Source organism: Triturus cristatus, chromosome 5_2 (genome assembly GCF_964204655.1).
Source record: "Triturus cristatus chromosome 5_2, aTriCri1.1, whole genome shotgun sequence".
Classification (NCBI taxonomy): Eukaryota; Metazoa; Chordata; class Amphibia; order Caudata; family Salamandridae; genus Triturus; species Triturus cristatus.
In genome coordinates this window covers 568,087,984-568,111,550 of record NC_140588.1, presented here as the reverse complement: position 1 = coordinate 568,111,550, position 23,567 = coordinate 568,087,984, and the positions used below count along the sequence as shown (strand labels likewise).

General features: G+C 45.1%; 1 protein-coding gene across 4 annotated transcripts in view; it reads right to left on the bottom strand.

Moving 5' to 3' along the window:
• Positions 1–430: 430 nt before the first annotated feature.
• The window catches only part of ELF4 (E74 like ETS transcription factor 4), a 289,452-nt gene continuing 266,315 nt past the window's right edge, over positions 431–23,567 (bottom strand). For 3 of the 4 annotated variants that reach the window (XM_085607647.1, XM_085607645.1, XM_085607646.1), the window contains exon 10: positions 4,420–7,436. In XM_085607647.1, the coding sequence (XP_085463773.1) occupies positions 6,686–7,436 (751 nt within the window). In that variant the 3' untranslated portion in view covers positions 4,420–6,685. Of the gene's footprint in view, positions 7,437–23,567 lie in introns of all 4 variants that reach the window. The other variant, XM_085607648.1, reaches the window with a different exon arrangement.

Sequence of the window (23,567 nt, the reverse complement as noted above, 5' to 3'; positions counted from 1 at the left end):
AAGGATGATGCTGACCCTTCCGAGGTGGTCACCTATTAGGCGGGCGGGCTCGGGAGTTGTGTGCTCGCACGGCATAACTGATAGTGTACCAAGCGTGTAATGCTCCTTACTCCTCTTTGACAGGGTCGATTTTGTGTTCATTATTGTATGCTTTATGGGAAACCGTGTGGTGCGGGAGGGAGAAACCGGGGGCGTGTTTTGTAGGCCCTCCTCCAGTTTATTAATACTCTTTCTGCCCCCCCGTCTGGTGGGGGCTCTTTTCCCACTTCTTTTCTCTGTTTCTTCTATATTTCGGGTCTGGTTCCGGGGCGACAGGCACACTGCTGGGGGGGGGGGCGTACCCATCTGCAGAGGTGCAGGGTGGGGGGTTGGGGGGGGGGATCCTTTAGTCTTTCACCTCCTTTTTCTATGGCCTCTTTTTCCTCTCTTATTTTCTTTGTCTTTTCTGGGATCAGCATGGTAGTACTCCTTTGTTGTTAATCACTGCTGTTTCCGGAGTGCCATAATTTCCGTGGAGTTTCCTGGGTCTTGGGGCAGGGGGTTGCAGGCGCAAATGGCCGTGTCATTCCTCCACATCCTGAACTTCCTGTTTCAGCGCCATAGCTTAGATAGACTGCTGTGTATTGTTTACGTTTATCGTTCTGCCTGCCATTTTTCGCTGCTGGGAAACTGTTTGGCACCTGATCCTTCCATCCTTTTCTATTATAAAATATAAACCTTTATTATCCTGGTTTCCTACTTGGGCTGTTCAGAGACTGAGAGTATGTTAGCGTCGAGATTTTGCTCCCCGAGGTACTGACTGTGATATACCTGCTTTTTGTTATTCTGATTGTTTAGCGGCCGGCCCCGGGGGTTGTAGGCCCGTATGTGTAATTGAGTGAAATGTCAATAAAGGTTTTAAAAAAAACAAACAAAAAAAAAAAAAAACGTTTTTGTGTGTTACGATATGATTTTGCACTATTTATGTAGTCTTAAGGATCCTTTTAACGTCTGGTGCATGGAAGGCTCTCTCTGCTACTGAATCCAGGTGTGGGAAGAACATCGGGTGCTCAATTGTCTGGTTGAGGTGGAAGGGAGAAACCACCTTGGGCCGAAACTTTGGGTTAGTTCTAAGGATTACTTTTTCATTGTTAACCTGGAAAAAGGGTTCTTCTAAAGAGAGGGCTTGGGGCTCACTTAGACACCTGAGGGAAGTGACTGCAACTAGAAACACAACTTCCCAAGTTAGAAATTGGAGATGGCAAGAGTGAAGAGGCTCAAAATCAGGGTCCAAGAGTCCAGGTAGGACTAGGTTGAGATTTCATATATGGGCCATGGGCACCCTGGGGGGATAACCATTTTAAGACCTTCCATAAAGGCTTTAATGACAGGGACTCTAACAATGAAGTGTTTTCCCTATTCTGTAAAAATTGTTGCAACTGTTGCCAAATGTAAACAAATGGACATGTAAGCAAGACCTGAGAGTTTCAAATGAAACTGGTAGCAAACAATGGTTTGCACTTTTGGATTAAGTGGATTAATGTGTTGTGGTAGACAGTAATGGAAAAACCTTTTCCACTCTGTTGCACAGCAAGCTTGTGCAGTGGGAAAGCCAGCCTTTAAGGATGGACATACATTTCAAAGGTAAACTGAGGTGACCAAACTCTAGGACCGCGGGAAATAAATTGCAAGGTTGAGCTGGCCAGGGTTGAGGTGCCTAACTGTGCCCTGGTGTTGAGTGACAAGGTTTGACCAATCTCTCAAGGGTGACCACAGACCACTCGAGGTGGGTCATGAACCACATTTGTCTGGCCCATGGAGGAAGATGAGGTTGAGAGATGTTTGCCAGAGCCTCCGGACCATGTACGGAAGTAGTGAGAGAGGTTGAAAAACATAGGCAAATATCCCTGGCCAGTTCACCCATAGTACATTGCCCAAAGACTGTGGGTGCTGAACCCTGGAGGTGAAGCTTGGGCATTTGGCATTTTCGCCAGCCACGAACAGATATTAGTCGAGGAACGCTGGTGGAGTTCCCACTCTTGGACTTGTTGCCATATCCTGCTGAGCAGGTCTGCTAAATCTTTGTCCATTACTGGAGTACTCTGCTAACAGATGTACTCTGTGGTGAATCGCCCAAAACCAAGTGCTGTGCTCTTACGCAGGGAGCTGGGGAGAGAGCGTGCCTCCTTGTTTCCCAAGGTAGTACATGGCAGTCATTTGTGAGTTCTGACTAAAACTCCCTTGCGATGTACCTGGCAGAAGAAACTCTTGAGTGCTAATTGGACTGCCATTATCTCTAGGTAATTGATGTGGAAGCCCTGTTTGAGGGGTGTCAACATTACCTGAATGGTCACATCTGCAGATGCCAGCCCATGACAGAGACATGCATGGTAATGGTCATTTGGGAAACCGGATCAATAAAGGGCCTGCCCTGCCAACAGGTTGTTGCTGTTCTGCCAGTGCAGAGAGCGCTGGGTGCTGAGACCCTGCACTTGTGGCTACTGTGCCACTAGGCACTCTTTAAGTGGGCGCATATCTAAGCGAGCATGGGAAACAATGGTGATGCAGGAATTCATTGTGCCGAGGAGGTGCATTACAGTCTTGATCATTAGGAGGCAATTTGGCTAGAAAAGAGGCAGCAGAAGCTGGAAGGCTTGAACCTGTGCAGGGCTGGTGTAAGCTTTTCCTGGTAACCGAAATGAGAACTGTCAATAGAAAGGGCTGTATTTGAAGGGGCTGGAGGTGGTGCTTGACCACATTGACTTTGAAACCTAGATGGTGTAAAAGATTTAAAGTTATCTGGGTGTGGAACTAGAACTGCTGCCTGCATGCACTCTTTATCAGCCAGTCATTAAGGTAAGGGAAGATGTGGACGCTGCTCCTCTGAAGAAGAGCAGCTATCGCTGCAAGGCATTTTGTTAAAACTCTGGATGCCGTACTTAACCCTGAAGGGGAGGATTTTGAACTGGAAATGCTGTCCACTTACCACGAACCTGAGATAGCGATGGTGAAAAGGGTGAATTGGAAATGTGGAAATAGATGTCCTTCAGGTCCAGGGCGGTCATTTGGTTGCTGTGTTGCAGCAGAGGAATGACGTCTTAAAGTGCGACCATGTGGAAATGCTCCAACAGGATGTACTAGTTGAGGGGCCAGTCGAGGATGGGCATGAGGGACCCATCTTTCTTGGGGATTAGAAAGTAAAGGGAGTACAACCCTTTGCCACGCCGGTGTGGCATAAGAGGCTCTAAGGCCTCTTTGAGTAAGAGCGCTTGTACTTCCTCTTGTAGGAAGCGCTGATATTCTGTGGAGAGGTAGTGTTTGCGCAGGGTGAAGGACTGTTTGGTGGTGGAGCAGAGAGTTTTAGACAGGAAACCTGCTTTACAATGAAAATGGCCCCTTGATCTGAAGTGATTGTTTGCCAGCATGTGAGGAACCCCTGCAGGCATCCCCAACAGGTGTTGTGTGGTCTAGGAAAGTCATTGTTTGGTGGAAGCATACCCCTTTGCCGCACACCCTCTACCCCTGCATTTGGAGTTATTACCTCTATAGGCACCCCGGGAGTAATCCCTGAAGGTTTACTGATGCCTATGATAGAAGGTGGAAGCCTCCGGAGAGGTGGTTTTGGCGCCATCACAAAACTGGGACCTACAAAAAGACCCATGTGGTGATGAGGGCGGAAGATCCCCCATTGTCTTAGCTATGTCTTTCTTGATTTTCTCTAGCATCTGATCAGCCTGTGGTCCAAAGAGGTGTTTCTTGTCAAAAGGCAGGTTGATCAGATGCTGCTGGACTTTTGGCTTAAAGCCAGAGATGCGAAGCCACGCATGACGGCAAATGAGGATGCTTGAGGTAATACCTCTGATAGCGGTGTCAGTTGCATCCACAGCACACCTAATGGTAGAATTAGATATAGTCTGGCCCTCTGCGACTAACTCTTGTGCCAGCTGTGGATCAGGTCCCCCTTCTGGGCCGTATCACACCTGGAGAGTAAGCTGACAGAGTTGGTGATATGCCAATGGGTGGCAGATATGTGGCCACTCTTTTACCCGCCACGTCTATGTTCTTACTCCTTGTCTGGCGGTGGGGCATCACCAGTACCTTGGGCATTAGCTCACTTAAGTGCAGTGTGCACAACCAAGTCTGGTGATAGTGGACTCTGTATGTAAGCTGGGTCCAAGAGGAGGGCTTATACTTTTTATCCGCCCTCAGAGTAAACACTCTGGGCTTCACAGGGTCCTTGAAGGTGTCCTGAGTGTGCCTTTATGCATGGAGCGATATTGAATTGTGCGAAGGTCTACCTTGTGGATGGTGGCTGCCCTGTAAATAACCTCATGAGAAGAGGTGGTGTCATCTGGAGGGGATGGCTTTGGGGGTTACAGGTCAAGGTCACTGTCCCCTTGGGGGACAATGTTATATTCGGCCCAGGGACCATCCCAGGGCTCGGGGTTATATGGAATGTCAGAAGGGTAACAGAGGATCTGAAAGGCTAACCCCCACCCCCCTCCATCCCCCTCCAAATAGAATGAATGTGGGAAACCCGCTGGCAACGTTGGACTATGTGGTAGAGAAGGAGGAACGGCGGAGGGGAGTGAGAAGGGAGAGACCTGATGCCCCTGTCTTGGTGTTTCCTGGGCTTTGGAGGTAGTTAGGGCTCCAGTGCGAGTTGCTCCTCAAAGGTAACCTTCCTTTTGTGAGGAACAGTCTCCTGCACCTGTGTTGGTGTTTATGCAGAAATCATCCCCATTTGCAGATGAATAGAAGATTGTTTCTGCTGAATGTCGAACTCCTCATGGAGGAGCTGCAGAATAGGTTGTTCATGCTTCTCAGAGTCTACAGAGGAATTAATTTTTGTTGGTCAGCTGAACGCCAAAGTAGGTTTCAGCTTCGAGGAAGGTTTTGACACAGAATGCTGTTTCAGCTCTAACGTCAAGAAAGCCATCGGTGCAGAGGAAGGATGGGTCTAATGTGGCTGTTTCGAACAGGGAATGGAGTCAGAGTAGGATGCAAACACTTACGACAGTTCGGTGCATGGCTGGGAGGCAGTGGGGCACCAGAAGAATGCTGGCTGAGTTGTGGGCCTTAAATCTGACCCCCGGAAATCGGTCTTCAACCTGTTGGTGGGGGTCGATGTGAACCAGGTTGTGGAATCATTCTCACGGTCAACGCCTTCGGACGTTGGCCCGGCTAGGGCTGCTGGTCTTTGGTGTCAGGGGCTGAGGGAGAACTTATTGGCTGGAGGGAAGTGTCTGGTCAGAAGAAAGACTGGTTTCTGCTTACTCTTCGATGTCCTCGCCAAAGATGTGTGGGTGTCATCATCTTGTTGCTGCCCCACTATGCATTGAGCAAATTAACGATCTTGCCTGTACCTGAGGGTCTTTTTTTTAAATCAGAAAGCGAGGCAGGTGGGTAGAAGTTCTCATCATTCTCCAGCGGCAAGCAAAGGTTGCAAACCTTGTGATGATCCGTCCACAGGTACTTTGACTTTCCATCACGGTCTGTGCATTCTCGAGGACGAAGACTGATGAGAAGGCCCCAACCGGGTGTCGACAGGATCTTGGATGCAGAACCGACATAGGCGAACCAACTGCAAAAAGACAAATTGTCTCGTGCCAACAGGAGTGGAAGAACCAGGAGGCCCTGATGATGTGGACCATGTGGCATCAACCCAGAGCTTTAGTGATGTACGTCCGAACCAGACGGCAGAAGAAACAATCTAACAATGGAGCCAATGCACATTACCAGTCATAGGAGTTACTGTACCTCATGACTCAAAAGACTTCCTTGAGGAAAAAAGAATTGCACACGTTCGAGCCCCACACTAGATGGCAGGAGTGAATGGCTCTCAAAGTGCCTAAGATGGCAGGAGGATGCGAATGATTTATTTGTAGAGTTCATGTTGTCTAATAGACATCCTGAAGTATGCAGAGCAAACTTTGTATTTCAGTTGTGAAAATGATTTTTTCATGTCCCGTTGAATTTAACTTCTCAAAACAATTCTAAGTGTTGGATCATATATCATTATTTGTTTCAGATGTATTGTAGACAATGCAATAAAACAAACTACAGGTTCAGTATTGGTGTTGTTGGACAAACTATCAGTTGTTAAGTTGTGTTAGAGTGGGAAACTATAAAGACCTCCTCGCGAATGCACAGAAACCAAGACTGCATAAATGTATGTGTTATGAAGGACTAACACAGTGTGAGCTATACTTCTCTTTGGAGACAGCTAAAAGACAAGGAACAGAAAACACCCAAGATGTAGACAAATTGTAATTCTAAGGGGAACCTGAGCCCGAAGAACAAAGACTTTTTGATAAACAATTAATGAGATACTGGCTCTAAAAAGTAATTGAAACGGCAGTGCATACTTTAACATGAATTGACAAAGCCCAAACGGCAAATTAATAAATGTTCTATAACACAATCAACAAAAAAATATCTTTTTTTAAAACAGTGCTGTTGGCTGCTTCAAAAACACTTGAAATGTTACTATTTTATTTAATCTTGTGTTCCGCATGGAGGACCTGATCTCAAGATGACATGTAAACTAAATCTTTTTCTCGAAGCAATTAAATACCCTATAGGAGAGAACAGATAGATTTTAATATTTGATCTGGATGTCTTTGGTCACCCTTCTGTTGCTTGGTGCACTGTTGAAGAATGCATTGAAAATTAAGAGATTATTAGTCAAGGAGCTGTTGCAATGCTACTGAGAAGTAATTGGGACTTCCAAAAAGTTTCCGTGCAAACCAAGCCCATGTTCCGATTGTCGAAGAACTGAGGAGTCTGTATTTAGTTCTAACTCAGCAACTGGAGTCAGGCCAATATTTGTTCTAGTGATATTCTCGTAGTTAGAAGAAGTCTCGAGCTTGCTTTGCATTCGTTTGGTGTCTTGGGAACCGTTTAACACAACATTGTTTAACTGATGATAGTTTGGATTGGGTTGACCCATTTCTGCTGTGGAATCATTGTTGAGCACTGTTTTTCCAGCTGCATTGGTTGTACCCGAGAGAAAATGTTGAATGTACTGAGCACTCAACACCTCCTCCTTGAGGTTCATCGTGTTGGGCTCTGCAGTTCTAATTACAGTGGCAATGACTGTACCGGGATGTTGTGCTATTACAGATTGTCCATTGCCATTGAGGGCCAGCATTTGTGCTAGGCTATTTATTGAAAACTGTGAATCGGCATTGATGTATGTTGTGAAGTTATTATCCGTTGATGTTAGACTGCTCAAAAACAACTGATGGCGTGGTGTTTCTTGTCCTCCCTTTGGTGGCGGTAAGGCTGCTTGAAGAAATACTCCATCTTGTAATTCGTTGGCGGATGGCATGGGTTGCATCACTGCTTTGTTAGGCGATGGGTTGATGGGGTTACTGGTTACCCTGAAAGTTGGAAGAGAGGTAGGTTGTATGGGAATAATATCCTGTGGACCTGGTGAAACCATCTCTAGGGAACTGTATAAATGAAAAGAAAGTGTGTACTTTAGAGAAACATGTAATAAATAACACTGGTGTCTCAAAGTTTAAGATTTGTACATCTCTCTGTTAGGTTTGCAGCTATACTACATAGTGTTCTGATGTAAGCAGAAGCATGTTTTGTACATTCACCCAATCAGTAGTAAAACAACGTGTGTGTTTTTTTTTTTTACTTGCGGAAAATTTGGTTGCATTGTATGACCATTTAGCAACATCCAATTATCTCCACTGTCTTTATGTCTTTACCTCAACTGTCTTTATGTAAAGATTATGAATAGCAAACAAAAGCAAATTGAAAACATCAACAAGATTAAAGTACATTAAATAAACAATCTCCACACACATCGATTTGTATAACAAACCTGTTAACTTGTTCAGCTTTCGTAATAGGATGTAACTTGTAGTACGGTCAGTCAAATTTCCATCATGCTCGACATGTTACCAAGTCTCACGTGGCCTTACTGTTCTTTCAGATGTATTCGCCATCAAGAAATAAACCCATTTCCTGACAGGATTATATATCCATCTAGAGATACAAGTCTTCTAAATAGCACATGTTCTGGAGAGTGGTGCATCTTTCATGCCCAGTGATCTCACTATTCCAGCTAGAAGGAAGTGTACTTCCATTGTACTTTTGTGAGACATCAGGGAAATGCTGATGAGAGGCACCGCTCCTAGCGAAAGTGGCCACTGCCCTGTCGACCCAGGCTGTGAGACCGACATTGGTGGCAGCATAATCTATAGTCAGGGGTGAAGCCTTAATATTTGAACCCAAATGAAGGGAGGACCTGTCAGCTCTAGTCAGGTAAAGTTTGTGCATTCACCTATTACTCGGCTCCTTCACCTCCACAGTTTCTGAGCCATATTTGAAGATTGTATGCACATGTGTTAGTTTAACCTGCGTACCGGCATCAGTGAATGGTGGAGTTCATTACATGAGGCTCCCAATATTGAGCTTGCGCTTACTTATCTCCTATCTCCCAGCAATTTGTCAAAGTATGTTGGCGGAAGCCCCTTTCATCTAGTCCCAGTGATAATTACCCAGCCCACCTTTTCCTGTTTCTTTGGAAATGTCCAGAGCCATTCTTCAACTGGTCTCTGGAGGGCTGCAAGACCAGAACAGGAGGTGATGGCGTGGTCATCTTACTCATACAGCTTTCGAGGGGCCCTGGAAATGCAAAAGGTAGAGACCATCTTTGTTGGAATGGGAATGTCCCTTACATGTTACCCTGCTTATTCCATTTTGGTCTCATCTTCACGTTAATCCAGTGTTTTTCTAAAGACCTAGGCTTTCCTTTGAATAATGATGGGTTCTGGACTTGTCCTGAACCAGGAGGGGGATAACAAGTGAACCCTCATGGTGACAGCAGGACTATTGTTCCTACCACACATTTGCATACATGTTGCACTCTGACCAAGTCTTTTTCCTAATCATGTGAATGCGAGCATACTTCCGTATTAATCCAAAATTGTGCTGGTCATGAGGAACCCAGAATCCTAGTGTCGAGATGTACATGTGTACATAAGTGCCCGAGTGACACAGGCCCATGGTTTCCATTATGTATGCCTGGCTTGTTCATGTGCACAAGATGGAGGTGAGGGTGCTTTCCCAGACGGTGGAAATGTCTTGCTGACGTTCTCGAGACTTGAGGGGATGAACCCAGACACTGAAAGGTGGTGATAGGAAACAGACTTTCCCATAAAAATTCAATTAGGTCCTATCTGATACAGCAGCCTGCTGATTAGTCTTCCTGAAACTGCCATTTGGTGGACACACAAGTGAAGCGTGGGACTGCAGTATCTGTTGTCAGGGTGTTACATAGACAGATGTGACTGTTAATAGACTGCAGACTGCTCACACCTCTTGTGGGTGCATCCTGCTATGAGGAGCTTCACTCAAGACAAAGAAAGCCAGCCTAAGGAGGACTCATGAAAAGGGAACTGACCCAACCCAGTTCTGAAAAATCAGACTGGGGATCCACAGCCCCTGTCTGTCATCGCTATATAAAACTGGGAGCTGTTGACCCACTTTTTATTCCAGTTGCAATTTTTTCAACAGAGGAAAGGGTAAACTGTTTCAGATTGTGTCTAACCCCTTAACCCCTTACCACCCTGTAGGGTGGCTAATATTGCAACTGTGTGACATTTGGCATATGAAGTTCAGACATGCATGCTTCACCAGAGAGATGACCAAAAGCAATTGGTTACAACTTTTTGCCAAGAATATGAAAGAAAATTTGTGGCACTTTAAGAACCTGAGCAGAGAGTGAGTAAAACCCCGAGGGGATCGTGCAGCACCTTGGGACACTGGTGGGACAAATGCTGGCAGATAATTCTGGGGATACATTGCCTGCTGCATTAGACTCTGCAGCTGAGAGCATGGTGTTCTTCGGAGAGCTGGCCGCTGCAGAGACCATGCCTGGTTTGAGGGATGATTATGGTGGAAGCGCACAAAACATTCTTTACCTAACGTCTCCATAACAAAATGTATGGTAGGAGTAGCGAAGAGAGGGACATCTAAGTATGAAGTCGAGGACATTTTTTGAAAACCCATTCAGTGGCAGCCAACCCACTTTGGGCAACTGTCCATGATGCCTCAACCCTCGACGTGGCTATAGGCAAACACCGGAAGGAGAAAGGAGGCAGAATACATCCCCCCCTCTGAGATTACTCCAACCTAATGACTGGCTTTTTCGAAATGCTCCAGAAGATACACAAAAATACAGCTACCTTTAACTTCAGATTTGAAGCATTGCCAGAGGTGAGTGAGGCTGAGTGCTGAACCTAAAAAAACAACTCTCAGGGTCCACTAGCAATGGTGGCAGTGGCAATAAAGAGTCCATTAGAGACAGAAGGGTCCACTTTCCCAAGGTTCTGGCGAGAAAGTGGCCCAGGAGAGGGTCACATTCAGTCCCCAGATGCCCAGTGACCACGGTGTTCGAAGAGATGGAGGGAAGGTCATCCAGGGAGTGCTGAAAGCGCAGGTTTCTGGGGGTACTACTCCTAAATAGAGAGTACGGAGGCTCGGATGCAGGTACAGGAGGTGGAGACAGTTCATGGTGGGAGGACCTGTGGATCAGGGGTTGCCAGTTCTGACAGAAGTGTTGTGCAACCCTAGATTACGTAGGTACCTAGGGTATGTCATGTTATTAGGAACATCGGTCCCTATGGTAAACGTAATGACAAAGAAATGAAGATTCTTTTCCTTTTTCAAAACTTTTATATTATTCAAAATTCAAATCGGGACTAGTCAACTTAAATCCAATAATAAATATTTATTGTGGTGAGAAAGTGCTCAATCGTTGATACAATAGTGCAAAGTGTATAATATACTTATCAATTATGGACACTGCCCATATAAAAACTATACACAACATGGGTCAAGTGACGGCATTTCGATTCATCACAACTAAAGGATCATCAGGACAGAAGACAACTAAATGAATTGAACAAACAAAAAAAGGAGGCATGAATATGAAATTAAAATTACAACTTGAAACATAAAAACAAAACTGAAAGTAAGGTCATGACGTTTGATATCCCATACTAAAAGGCTATATGTGTAACACGAAATACTTTTACTGATAGTGAGGTGGTGCTAAAAGGCAGCAAATAGGAAGGAAGGAAGCATTGCTGCAAACCCAGTACACAAACAAAGAAATTAATATATTGTGTAATTCAAGCAACATGGTAATCAAAAACCCGGCTTACTGATTATTCCTCCACCGGATGGGGCGTGTGGGAAACTATGTGGATAAAAAGTTGCGTATCTCAATATTTAACTAAATTGAGCTGGATACTCAAAACAGATAACAGAGGCTCCAGACTGCAAAAAAATTGAACATGTCGAGTTTTCATGACCCTAGAGGTGGGGCGAGCAACATCTATTTATAGTTTGAGTGAGTCACCATGGTTGCTAATTAAGATACTACGAGTGTGTTTGAGGAAGGCAAAGCGCTGCACGTTAGACATCAGGTATGCACGGGGAACGGGCATGGTGTTTAAATCTGTGACGGATAATGGGTTAGTACCTTTGGGGGGTAGGCAAGCAGGATAGAGGTGATGAGAGGTCGATGGTGGTTAAGACAACTAGAGAGTCCGTTGATTTAGGGTGCATGGGTTAAGGCCAATGTTTTTTAATGTTTTTTTTTAATAAAAAGCAAGTAATGTTCACCACTGTGTTTTTTTTTAGGGGGTCACATGTCATGATTTGAAGTTTTTAGTTGGGAATGGTGAGATGTTTAAGGGAATGGAATTGGGTTTTACAGGCACTTGTAGTCGATACCGGATGGGACAAAAGAAACAAGGGAAGTCAGGCCAATTACATTTGTTGATACCACTGGGGTTGTAAATGTAAGTGACTCATACACGTATTTTTAACGTGTAGATACTCCTGATGAAGGTTTATTTCAAACCGAAATGCATTGAGTAGATGTGTATCGTATCGAGTGGAGGATTCCAAAATTCGGAACGAGTTCATGTATAGGCCTGGACGGGCAATACTAAGAACAGTAATATGCTAAAAGTTAATTTACGAATTTTACATCTTTTGACGTGATGGAAAATAAGATAAGTGTTGAACAAGAAGGAGAAAATAAAATGGATAAACAATTGATTACTTTGGTGGGAGTGTACTACTTTAAGGTACTTATGTGTATACAGCTGTGCAACCTGATTGTGACCTACTCAATGTTGGCCACTACTTTCACTTGAGTTTTCAAGGAGGCCTGAAAGACAATCAAGGGCCACAAATGGCAGGTAATCTAACCTTGAAGCCTGGTTCTGGGAGACATTCACAATAGGCTGTTGCATGCAGCAGCTGGTTCGGAGGATAAACCAGATAGTCGTGTCCAGGAAGCCATGGTACCTGGTCGTATATAAACAGAGGGAAATAGAAAGTGGACTCGGCGGTCACAAGTGGTAATTACATATCATGTATCAATTTTCAAAGTTCTTCAAGAAATTAATCTGGACCTATCAGAGCAATGAAGTCCGGTCTTGATGCAGTCCAAACCCGAATTCATTGTGTCCAGACAGACCGAATGTGTCACTCGAGAGGAGTGATGGTTCCCTCCTGAAAGTCCTACCTTGCCAGGCACCTGTTGAGCTTTGTGGTGCAGGCCCTGAGCTTAGAGGCCTGTCTCAGGATACCTCACCTGAGCTGGTGGGAAGCAGAGTGGAAATAGGGTGCCCAACACCCAAGGGTGGTGCACCCTACTCTACTCTGAGAATCTGCAAAGGCCAGGGAAACCTCAGGGGCAAGAAGGGAACTCCTTGCTGGCTCCAATACTGAAAGTGATGCCTGCCCAAGTACCCCACAAGGATCCTCCTTCACCTGGAAGTGGGTAGCCCGAGGCCTGGCTCTTGACATAGATACTCGTCAGTGGCCTCTGTTGGTTGTGGTCCTTATACACCAAGTTTTCCTTGGGTTGGGGCCAAATGTCTGACCCGAGGGGTGAATGGGCTACATCACGTTGCTGGCCATGGTGGTACTGTCTGCCCACTGGAACACATATGTGAGCAAACTGAAGTTAGTAGTCTCACAGGTGGGATCCACAGATGAGAAGGGGGGCCATTGTTCATGTTCTACAGCCTGAGGAGGGAAGCCCATCAAGATATTGATTAGTCTACCTAGCTTTTTGCTGGAGGAGGGTCACGTTGGATCGGGCCCTTTCTGCAGGGTCACTCCAGATTTTTGCCTTCCTCTCCCTTTCTCTGCTGAACTCGTTTTTGTTGACTTTTAGAACTCTGCACTTTCTCCTTGCTAACCTCTCCCATGAAACCATGGTATGATTGGAGTATTTGATTTACTTCTAAGCCCCTAGTATATGGTACTACATGTACCCAGGGCCTGTAAATTAAATGCTACTGGTGGGCAGCAACACAAATTGTGCCACTCCGGTAAAGTAAACTTTTCAAACATGTCTCAAGTCCGTCAAAGCAGCCTGTAGTGCAGTTTTAAACTGTTATTTCAACATGGCAAAATAAACCCTTTGCTAGGTCTAAAGCTTCGTTTTTAATACTTAAAAGTCACCCTTAAGGAAGGCCCTCAGGGCTCATAGGGCAAAGTGCATGGTATTTAAAAATAGGACATATGTGTTTAAGTTTTACAGGTCCCAGCACTGAAAGACTCCTAAAGTCGTTTTTCACTATTGTAAGGCTATCTCTCCCTAACACTGGGTTACCTTATTACAATTCATAAGTCTAAACTGGTCTCTCCTGATCCCTAAAAGGTGCACCATACGTCCCAGGTCATTGGCTGGAATCAGAGTGTACAACTCCTGAAGAAAAGATGAAGATAAAGAAGTTTTGAACTACTCCTGACCTCAAAGAGACCTCTTTGTGCTGAGAATAGACTGCCTGTGACGATTGCCAATGCAAAGCTCCAGGAGAACCTGCTGGTTGGGCCACAGCGACAGTCCGCAATGACCGCCAACACAGGACCTGCACTTTGTGCTGACATGATGACCGCGACGCCCCACTCTTTGGGCTACACCACCAATCGTTGCGGCGCCCGCTATGCTTCTCCTCTCAACAACACATTTGCAGCCCCCACCAACGCAAACTGAACTCTTCAAGCTGTCTTGAGAAGGTAACAATTTAGCAGGACTAACTTGGTCCCTGTATACAACCTGCGTTCCATCACTTTTGGGCCAAACATGTGACTTCCGCTGGCCCAGCGAGACCAGATAACTGCAAGTGGTGCTTGTTGGCACCGTTTCCACCTAACATTTCAAAAACTCACATCTCCGGTTCGAGATTGGATTTTGGTCGTTTTGGTGTCTCTTTATTTATTAAAATCTACTCTATTTTTCTAAATTATTTTGGAATTCTTTTTGTGTGGGATTTTCACTTTATAACGGTTTGAGTGCTGCATAAAAACTTTACACACTGCCTCAAAGTTAAGTCTGCTTTGTGCGAAGCTACCAGAGGGTTAAGCACAGGTTAATTTTGTAACTTTTGAGGTTCACGCTGACAAGGATTGTGTGTGTTATTTGAGTGGGGCTTCCACCCCTCTCTTACACTAGGACTAGAACCATGGCACACTGGAATTATGTGGCAGGAGAAGACCAAATTATGTGACAGTTGACTAAATTTTGGAGCAAGAAAATGAAAATTAAGAGGGGTAATGCTACACATTTTGTAACAATATTACTTCACTATTTTTACACGTTATTAGTGCCTGGGCAAAGAACTCATCTCATTCGTTTCAGTTTAACACCTAAATGCATCAATCAGCAACTTTGCTGCTGCGCTTTTAGAAACTTTTTATCTGTTTGAGCTAGAAACAATATTAGTTTTCTTATAATCTGCAAATTAGTCAGATGATGGGTAAAGTGGTAATTGTAGTAAATCTATATTTTTGTGGAAAACGCTAAGGCCACTGAATTCCACTGGCCCCATCTACAACTCAATTCTCCTGGTTGAGAGTGTAGCACAAGAGTGTATGGTAAAGTACTTCTCAGGAGATTTAGTAAAATCCCAGGTGATGTCAGCTTATTACGTCAATGAATCCATGAACAGTGACACTCGTCCAGCGTACGGTGGTGCTGATACCAAAGGAGTGTTCAAATCTGTTGTGTTACTTCAGGTGGGTTGAATGATTTCTTGAAGGAAATATCCCACAAGGATTTTGTGTAGTATGGCTTTTTAATTTTTTTTTTTAAAAAGCGTTCGATGATCGGCCGTTCCGTAGGTCAGACATGCACACATCTACAAAACGACACAAGTGCTTTTTTTCCATTTTGTTTGCCAAACCGAGTTGGATCGGTAAGAAAAAACAAAAAATGGTGTACCCGGTGGGGAGAAGCAACACAGAAGAGAGGGGAAGCAAAACACAGGGTGAGTGGAGGGCAAACACCCCGGAGGGTGTGAGGGTTAAGGGGCAGGGGTGAGGAAATGAACACTGAGGGCACAGGTGAGGGTAAGCAACACAGAGCATGTGGGGGGAATGAAGATGGAGAGCATGGGTGCAAGTGCGCAAAATGAAACTGGGGCGAGAATCACAAGTGAGAACAAGCATTGCAAGGGCAGGGGGAATAAGCACAAAAGGGCGGGTAGGAAGCACACGCACAGGGCAACAGCAAGACAAGGGGAAAGAATACACGAGGGAGACTGCTGAAAAAGGCATGCACTAGAATTGAATGCTTCAGCAAAAGAAACCAGCATTGTCAAAACCAATAGCTCTCGCCTATGCGAAACCTATTTGCTTTGCCAATGTCTTTAGCCATGTTATATGGCAGCGTGGCTGTAGACCATGGCTAAAAGTAAAGTTAGAAAAAAAACACTAGTGCGGGTAGGGGTGGACAACACGAACAGTGGGAGGTAGGGTGGGAACAAGTAACACGGACAGTGGGACGATAGGAGAAAACGGGATGGTAACAAAAGAAAACACTTACTTGGCCAGCACTGTCCGAGTCATGCTGCATTTTTTTCCTTACGGCGGGGGAGAGTGGAGGGGGGGGGGGGGTAAGGGGCAGCACAGAAAACAATGGAGAGGGTGGGGGTGTGCGAAAAGAAGCTATATGATCACGGGTAGGGCGTGTAAGGGAGAAAAAACATGGACAAGGGTGGGGCTAGTAGTGGAAGAAGTAACACAGGCAGCAGGTGGGGGTAAGATTAAAAAAAATAGTACATGAATCACAGCAAGCAGTGGATGGAAAGTGAAAGGACACTAATCCAGCTAAATCAATCAGTACTTGCTTCAAACGAAAGAATAGGAAGTAACATCGGCAACAGCTGGCCGCAAATACAAGTGACAAAGACGGCAACGATTGGCAAACAAGGGGCGGGCTCCAAGATCCTTATAGAATACACTATTTCTCACAGCTGTCGGCATGCAAGACCTAAAAAGTAGTGCCCAAAAAGGAAGCAGTGCAAGCTAACAAAATGTATCACAAGCAACAGGCATGTACTGTCTCATCAAGACCTAAAATGTTGAAAAGTAGTTCCCTTAATGCAAGCAGTGGAAATCATCCAAACTAATGGGTGGCAAAATAGCTACTCTACCGGAGATGGATTCATGAAAACCACTGAATAAGAAGCAGGCAAATTAGATTGAAGCGTAGGTCAACCAACAGTTAGCACTATGTAAAGATGTCTGGGATGGTACATGCGCACCACTGTTTATGTATATCACTAGGTGCTTTAAGAGTGACTTTTATGACGTGTGTTGACTTCCCACTGGTCTGGTTCTTCCCAGGCAACCCTGTCACAACATGGGATTTATGTGCACGATATCTTCATCCCAAGCATACAACGTCTAATATAACACAAACCCCTAATGAATGGCTCCTTCAATGCTATTTTGACTTAGGTAGCAAAATAAATGGTTACTAAACAATTAAAGAAGTACTTTTGTAAATGAAATATCTTCTTAGAATATCATGAGGTATTTAAAAACAATATTTGTGTAAAACTTCATGAGAGCAGCCTGTTTCAAACTAATAGCTACTCTCTTGTTTGTTCGCTGAATGGCTAATCAAGAAATTAATCTTTTTAAACTGAGCATTATGAAGTCTTGGCAGACACAAATTAAAATATTCATAGATAGTGGCCACCAAATAAAAATACATATTAACTAACTTGCCTGAAGAGGGAAAGGGCGTATCGATATCCAAATGTCAGTAAATGTGTCACGCTTCGTATCAAAGCTAGAGACTGCAGAGCACAGCTTCACATGACTCCATGAAGCACCTCACAATCCACCCTAAAGACAATGCAGCGCTATGCAGGCGAGGGCATGTGATCCAAAAGTATCAGTCATACTCAGTAAATAATGATATTAGATTTATGACAATGGCACAAACCTGCGTCGTCTTGTGCGGAAAACCTATTAATGCTGACCTTTCAGAATATCTGTCCGAAAGAAAATACCAGGGTGCAATCCAAAAAACCCAGACATTGCCATAGTTGGACAAAATGTCTCTTCCAATCCAGAATTTGACATGCTTAACTTAGACAAGTCAGCAGGTTTTTGGACAATTACGACTGAAAGAGGGAGCTTGCCAGAGTTGGTTTCAACAACAGTGTCTTTTGCGGGTGATTGGCTTTTGTAGCCAGAATCTTGGAGTCCTCCTACCCAGAAGGGGATAAATCACAAAGCATGTTGATAAAACTAAGAGGCAGCCAAGAGCTCAAGCGATCGAAACACAAATAACGTTTTCATCGTCGTACTCCAACCTTTTTTTATCCTCAATGTATGACTTTACAGCCTCTCCTCAATTTTGGTGTCCTGCTGGGAAACCACAAATGGTGTCACAGACTTCTCCCTCTCAATGGGTATTGATGACAAAGTGATAAATGATATTGTCTTCTGCTGAACAGTAGACCCCTTGGAAATGTTAAATAGGTTATGTTGAGTTTTTGTAACCTACTGCTATGTTTAATGATCTTACTGTTTCTGCTGCTTTTGAAGATCAGTAAAACACAAGATAAAATAACCCTACACAACCGCATGGAACAAGCCATCATTGCTCAACCCGCCACTTTGCGACAGTCAAGTGTACAAAGGAGTACTTGGTCCAAAAGTCAGAGTGCAACTGTATTGAGGCTCAGGACATCAGTGGTAAACTTCATTAACTGACAATAGTTCCCGGTATTTTATGACATCCCTGGGATCCCAAGTAAAGGCATCACATTCTGTCATCAGGTGAGACTGAAGAACAGCTTGTCACATATCTGGCTTGTAGGAAAAGAGGGCCATTTCTTGACAGCTTGTAAATTTGAAAGGCCGGAAGAGCTGGTAAGATTCAGGCACGTTTCAAGCAACTTTCATATGAAACTAACCTCGCTCCAGCGATGCAAGCCTTTTAGAAGCAGTGACTTATCAGGCAATAGGATGGTGATCCTTTGCAAAATCACTCCCACTGTTGAAACATCGATTGTGACGCGATTTGGACCGTCATTGCCATCTCATAAGGGGTTTTCTTGAGATTTAATATGTAATCTTTCTTTAATCTCCGATACCACATTGCTGACAGAAATGTGTTCCTTGTTTTCAGTGCTTCATTTATTAACCTTCACTTTTGCATTTTTGATATACCTGAGCACTGCGCCGTCACGGGTTTCTTGTTTGTAGCAACTCATTTTGGATTATTTTTCTTTTAAATATTATAATTATTGTGTTGATATGTTGTCTACTGGTCTCCTCTTTCTTTATACATATTCAGGGATTTGACTGAATTTATTCTGCAGGTAAAAATAAATGGATTGCTAAAATAAAATAATTCTACAAATGACTGTTGTGTTTTATTAAGCAGAATTCACTCTCTCTGCACACATGCTCTTCGACTGACTCCCTCCTCCTATCTCTCGATTACACTGCCTTTTTTGTTTCTATTAAGAAAGGGAAATATATACTATCATTCCAATTTTCACCCTCTGCACCTAGTCGTTTTCGGTTGAGCCTTGGCAGCGCATGCGCTGTTCTGAGAGGCATGCTGTATGGAGGTAGGGACTTGAAGCTCCACCCATCTTTTCAATTGGCTCCTGTTACCGTCCTTGCAAAAGCGCTACTTTTCATTCCTGAATAGGCTTGTTAGTCCCTCATTGGTACCACCGTGTCTGCATTTGTAACCTCCCTTAACGACTGGACCTTTTACTTGTCTTGTTACACGGTCTGCTTTATATTGGCTGTTAACACTATTTTGTTAAATGATTTGCCCCTATTCCACCCACTACGTTGCAGCACGACCCCCCCTTTTATTTGAATCACTAATGGCGGTCTGCTTTATCTATAGCGGCTGTGTTTATTTAAATATTTATTTAATTATGATGCAAGTCAGTCTCCTTCTAAGGCCACGGTCGTGGAGCTGATTCCACAAATGATCCTAGTGCGTCCTGAGATTTTCTAGCCAATGGTGATTCTGCAGTAGATTGCAGGCTTCAAAGAGGCCATGCTGCAGATTTCTAGCACTCTTCCAGTTTCCTCTGGCATGTCTTCGGACCCAAGTAACTGCATGGGCCTTCAGTTGGGTTACCAAAGGTAGATCCATCCTCTGTGCCATATGACCTCTTGGGAACCATTTTGGGCCTCATACCTGTTCTGGTACAGACTTCCATCCCAGCTCTAAGACCTGTCCGGCCCCTCCATGTCAAATCATGCTATAGATGCTAGGAGAGGATCTGGTTAAGATTCCAATGGCAGACGCTGAATCAACTTCAGCAGAATCTCTACTACAGTTGCACTACAAGATTACAAAAAGTACAACAGTTCTCCCAACATGTTAAGAACAAAAGGAACATCCTTAAGGACATTTTGCAGCTTGGGCCAGCCACATCTGAACTCCAGCTCCCCTTTAATGAGGCCCTCACCAGTACCTTGAAGGACCCTTGGACAAAGCTCAGTTCCTGCCTGCCAGCGAATAGGCAGGAGCCCAGGCACCACAGGCCAGCACCTGGGGATCCTGGTTTTGTTAAACATCCTACCGCAGAAAGCCTGGTCATTCAGGCTTCAACCAGTAAGGCGGTGGCACTAGAGAGCCCACAACACGAAGGCCACACCTGAGTGCAGCTCTGCCGGCCGGGAGAAACTATCTGCTCGTAATCCTGTCATCTGGCATGAATGCCTCCTCAATGTTGGGGGCCATGCACATTGAGAGCAAAGGTGACAAACGCCCTGAAAATTGAGCCCTGGGGCTGTAAATGGAGCAAAAACGGCCTACAATGGGTTTGCTGCATGAGCAGTCATCTGGAGGCCGGGCTGAGGTGAGCGGCATGCTTGGCCAGTGATGGCGGGTCGAGATATCAGTGTACTCGCTGGTGGCACATCGCAGTGACCTGCCAGCATAGAGGTATCTGCCAGAGCCCCGTGGAGGTGAAACAACGCAAACAGACGTGCATGCTGCGCAGGCCCAGTGAACTTGACTGTGAGTGTGCAGCAGCAGCAAGGACTACAGAATCACCCGATGCAGCAGAAGGCCTGACTCACCAGGGGGTCTGCGGGGCCAGTTTGGTGTGAGCCATCGACAGCCGGGGACCTGGAGAGGGCCACGCGGCACCCAAAGCATTGATTGAGAGGCTCCAGCCTGAAGATGGGTGAACGTGCCTGGCAGGCAGCATGGGCCTGCAGGCCATAGGAAAGTTAGTGAAGGGAGACCTTTGAACATCATGTGCTCTATGGCCCAGCACTTATCCCTTAAAATATGCTTTGTGAACACTGCTGTAGCTCGGGCCTGAATTTGGGAAGCCTAGGCTTGCTGGCCCCACCACCGGACATTGGAACAAATATTGGTGTAGAACCTCTGTGCCGCTCCGCTCTGCTGTAAGCCTCTGCTGTCTACATAGGGGAGCTGTTTGACGAAGGCAAAGTGATATCATGGAAAGACATGAGACTAGAGGGACAAACAACAACTGCACTGACGCAATTTCAATTTTACAGGGTGAAACACTCGCTGAAAGACCTACTGGGCCCTCACTTAGAAGAATCACCTGAGGTTGCTTCACTTACATATGTGATAAAAGCTGTCTCATCGGTGTGCATTATCTCCAAACTGTATACAATAGTGCAGGGCTATAGAGCCAACCATTATACGAAGGCCCGGTTTGCATGGCAGACGGATCTGAATCGAGCAATTGATGACAAAACTAGGCAGTATTGCGGCGTGAATACGAAGCGTATCTCGTTAAATGGGTGTCACAGGTTAATACACTTCAAATTTTTGAATCGGGTATATTACACTCCAGAGAGGCTCTACAGATATGGGTTACGTGACTCGGCGGAATGTGAACCCTGTGGTGCGAACACAGCAGATTTTTATCACCTGGCCTGGCCAAGCCCTAGGATAGCGTCCTTCTGGGAATTGATTTTTAAAACACTTGGCGAAGTCATTGATTCTACACTTAAACCTGACCCTATGCTTGCTCTATTGGGGTAGTCCAAGCATTTACCTAAGGGGATACGGCGCTTAGTAGACATGGGGCTTCTTATGGCACGGAGAAGAGAGGCGTTTGCGGGTCCCGAGGCCCGACCCCCACCCTGAAGGGATGGACACACGATATGACATATGGCAGCACACAAACGGAACACTACAGTGAGTTATTACCTCCCTGTAATAGACCGAAAAACTTCTGGGGGCTTTATCAAACTTATTTGCTTACCAAGTCAAACAATGCACAGAGTGCCAATTCCCCTGAAACATAACACGTATGCATGAAATGTAATAACTCTGGCTCGGGATGGGATGGTCTATCAGTCCTGGCTTCAGGGCCCGCTGCCGATACTGCTGCTTCAATTGAAGTAATAGGAGGGTACAACATTGAGATGTGGGGAGAAGCCTTTTTCATTGCACAATGTTTAGTGATTATAATGAATGCGCTGCATCATAGGCTACCGGAACTGTCTTCAATGTAACCAACTGTGATTGATGCCTGTAACTACAAGAACGTTAGGTCTCTGTCTTCTTTTGTATTCTCAATAAAAGCTAATAATAATTTTTAAAAAGCCTCTGCTGTAAACTACTTGGAGCACTGCATCTCAGCACACGAGCGCTGTGGCCAGGAGCCTCTGTCCCACACAGTATTGGGCTGGGAGTTTATGTGTACATGGGGAACACTGATCGCCTCACCTTTGAAACCAGGCACGCTGTTAGGCCCTCAAAGGATGCGCTATCAGACCATGAGCAAGAGACTGCACCTCAGGGTGTGACTGCGCTGGAAACCATGCTGCTGGCCATGCAACAGAGTTTACAGTCCAATGATGAAAAAATGGACCCGTTAAATTTGTTTATTGACCACAAGTTGACAAAATTGCACAAGCAGATGGAACGAATCACATCAGCTGAGCAGCTCTTCTCTGCTACAGAAGATGACCTACAATCAGTGAGCACAAAATGTTTGAATATGGAAAAGGTACTTGCAGTCATGCAGGCAAAAGATGAGGATTTAGAAGCGCGTTTAAGCCGCAATAACCTACGCATCACTGGTGTTAATAAATCCACGACCACTCGGAAAATCTGTCGCACCCGCTGGTAGTGGAAAGAGTGCACTAGTCCCTCATGGCACGAACGTCCCCGGGGGTGCCTCCACACATGATGATAGCAATACTAGCCAACTATATAGACTCGGATGCGGTACTCCAGCTGGCACGCGAGATGGATCTCACAAACCAGGGCAACAACATAGCCTTCTTCCTGAATTTCACAGTAGTGGTGCAAGCGGCCCACAATGAATTTCTTCCTGTCAAGAATAAACTACAAAAAGCTGAAATAACCTACGCTATGCCCTTCCCGGCATGCCTATGCATAGACCATCACAGAACTTATATTTGCGACCCCCGTAGAGGAAATTGAGTTTCTTAAGACACTCACCCAGAATGACACAAGCAGTCTGAAGATTACGTGGAGGACAGTGGCTACTGATTTTGTGCAGATATATTGGAAATTTGAACTGCTGGTTTGTCTCTGCTTTACACTTAGTGGGCTTTAAGTGGGGACGCTCTGCACTTGACTTTCTGAACGACTATACTGGCCGGTTCACAGCTGCCCGCCCAGCCACGTTCAGACATCTGGAGGGAAACTGGGACTCTGAAGGTCCCCGTGAGGGAGGGCCCCGAATGTTCTTACTGTGTGGTAAAATTATGGTTGCTGAGAGGTTCTTGGGTTGTGGGACTACCTTTGGCATGATTGTGATGCTCGAGTGGGTGTTGATTTTTTTATTGTTTTTGTTGCCATCACTGTGCTGCTAAATGCTGTCCTAATTCTGTGTGTATCGTACATTACTCTAAATGGCCTACAGTGCAACCATTGTTCATAAGGCGTCAGCACTCCTAGACCCAGTGTTCCGAGAGGGACTATGCTCAGCTCTTATTGAATACTTTGATAAGAATATTGGCTCTGTGGACGGGTCAGATACACTGTGGGAAGCAATCAGGGGCATTTGCATTAGCACACAGGCAGGCGTCTAAAGCAATACACACACATCGTAGGCCAAAGAGACGAGTCGAAAACCCACTACGAAATCTAGTATGAGATGTATATCATACCATTTGAAACAATACCGTCGAAGTATATATCTCGGAATGAAAGGGGACAGAAGGAGACTCGAACTGGAGCGCGAGATACTACATCCGAACTCATCGACGGAAAAACATATATCTGAAGATGGCATTGA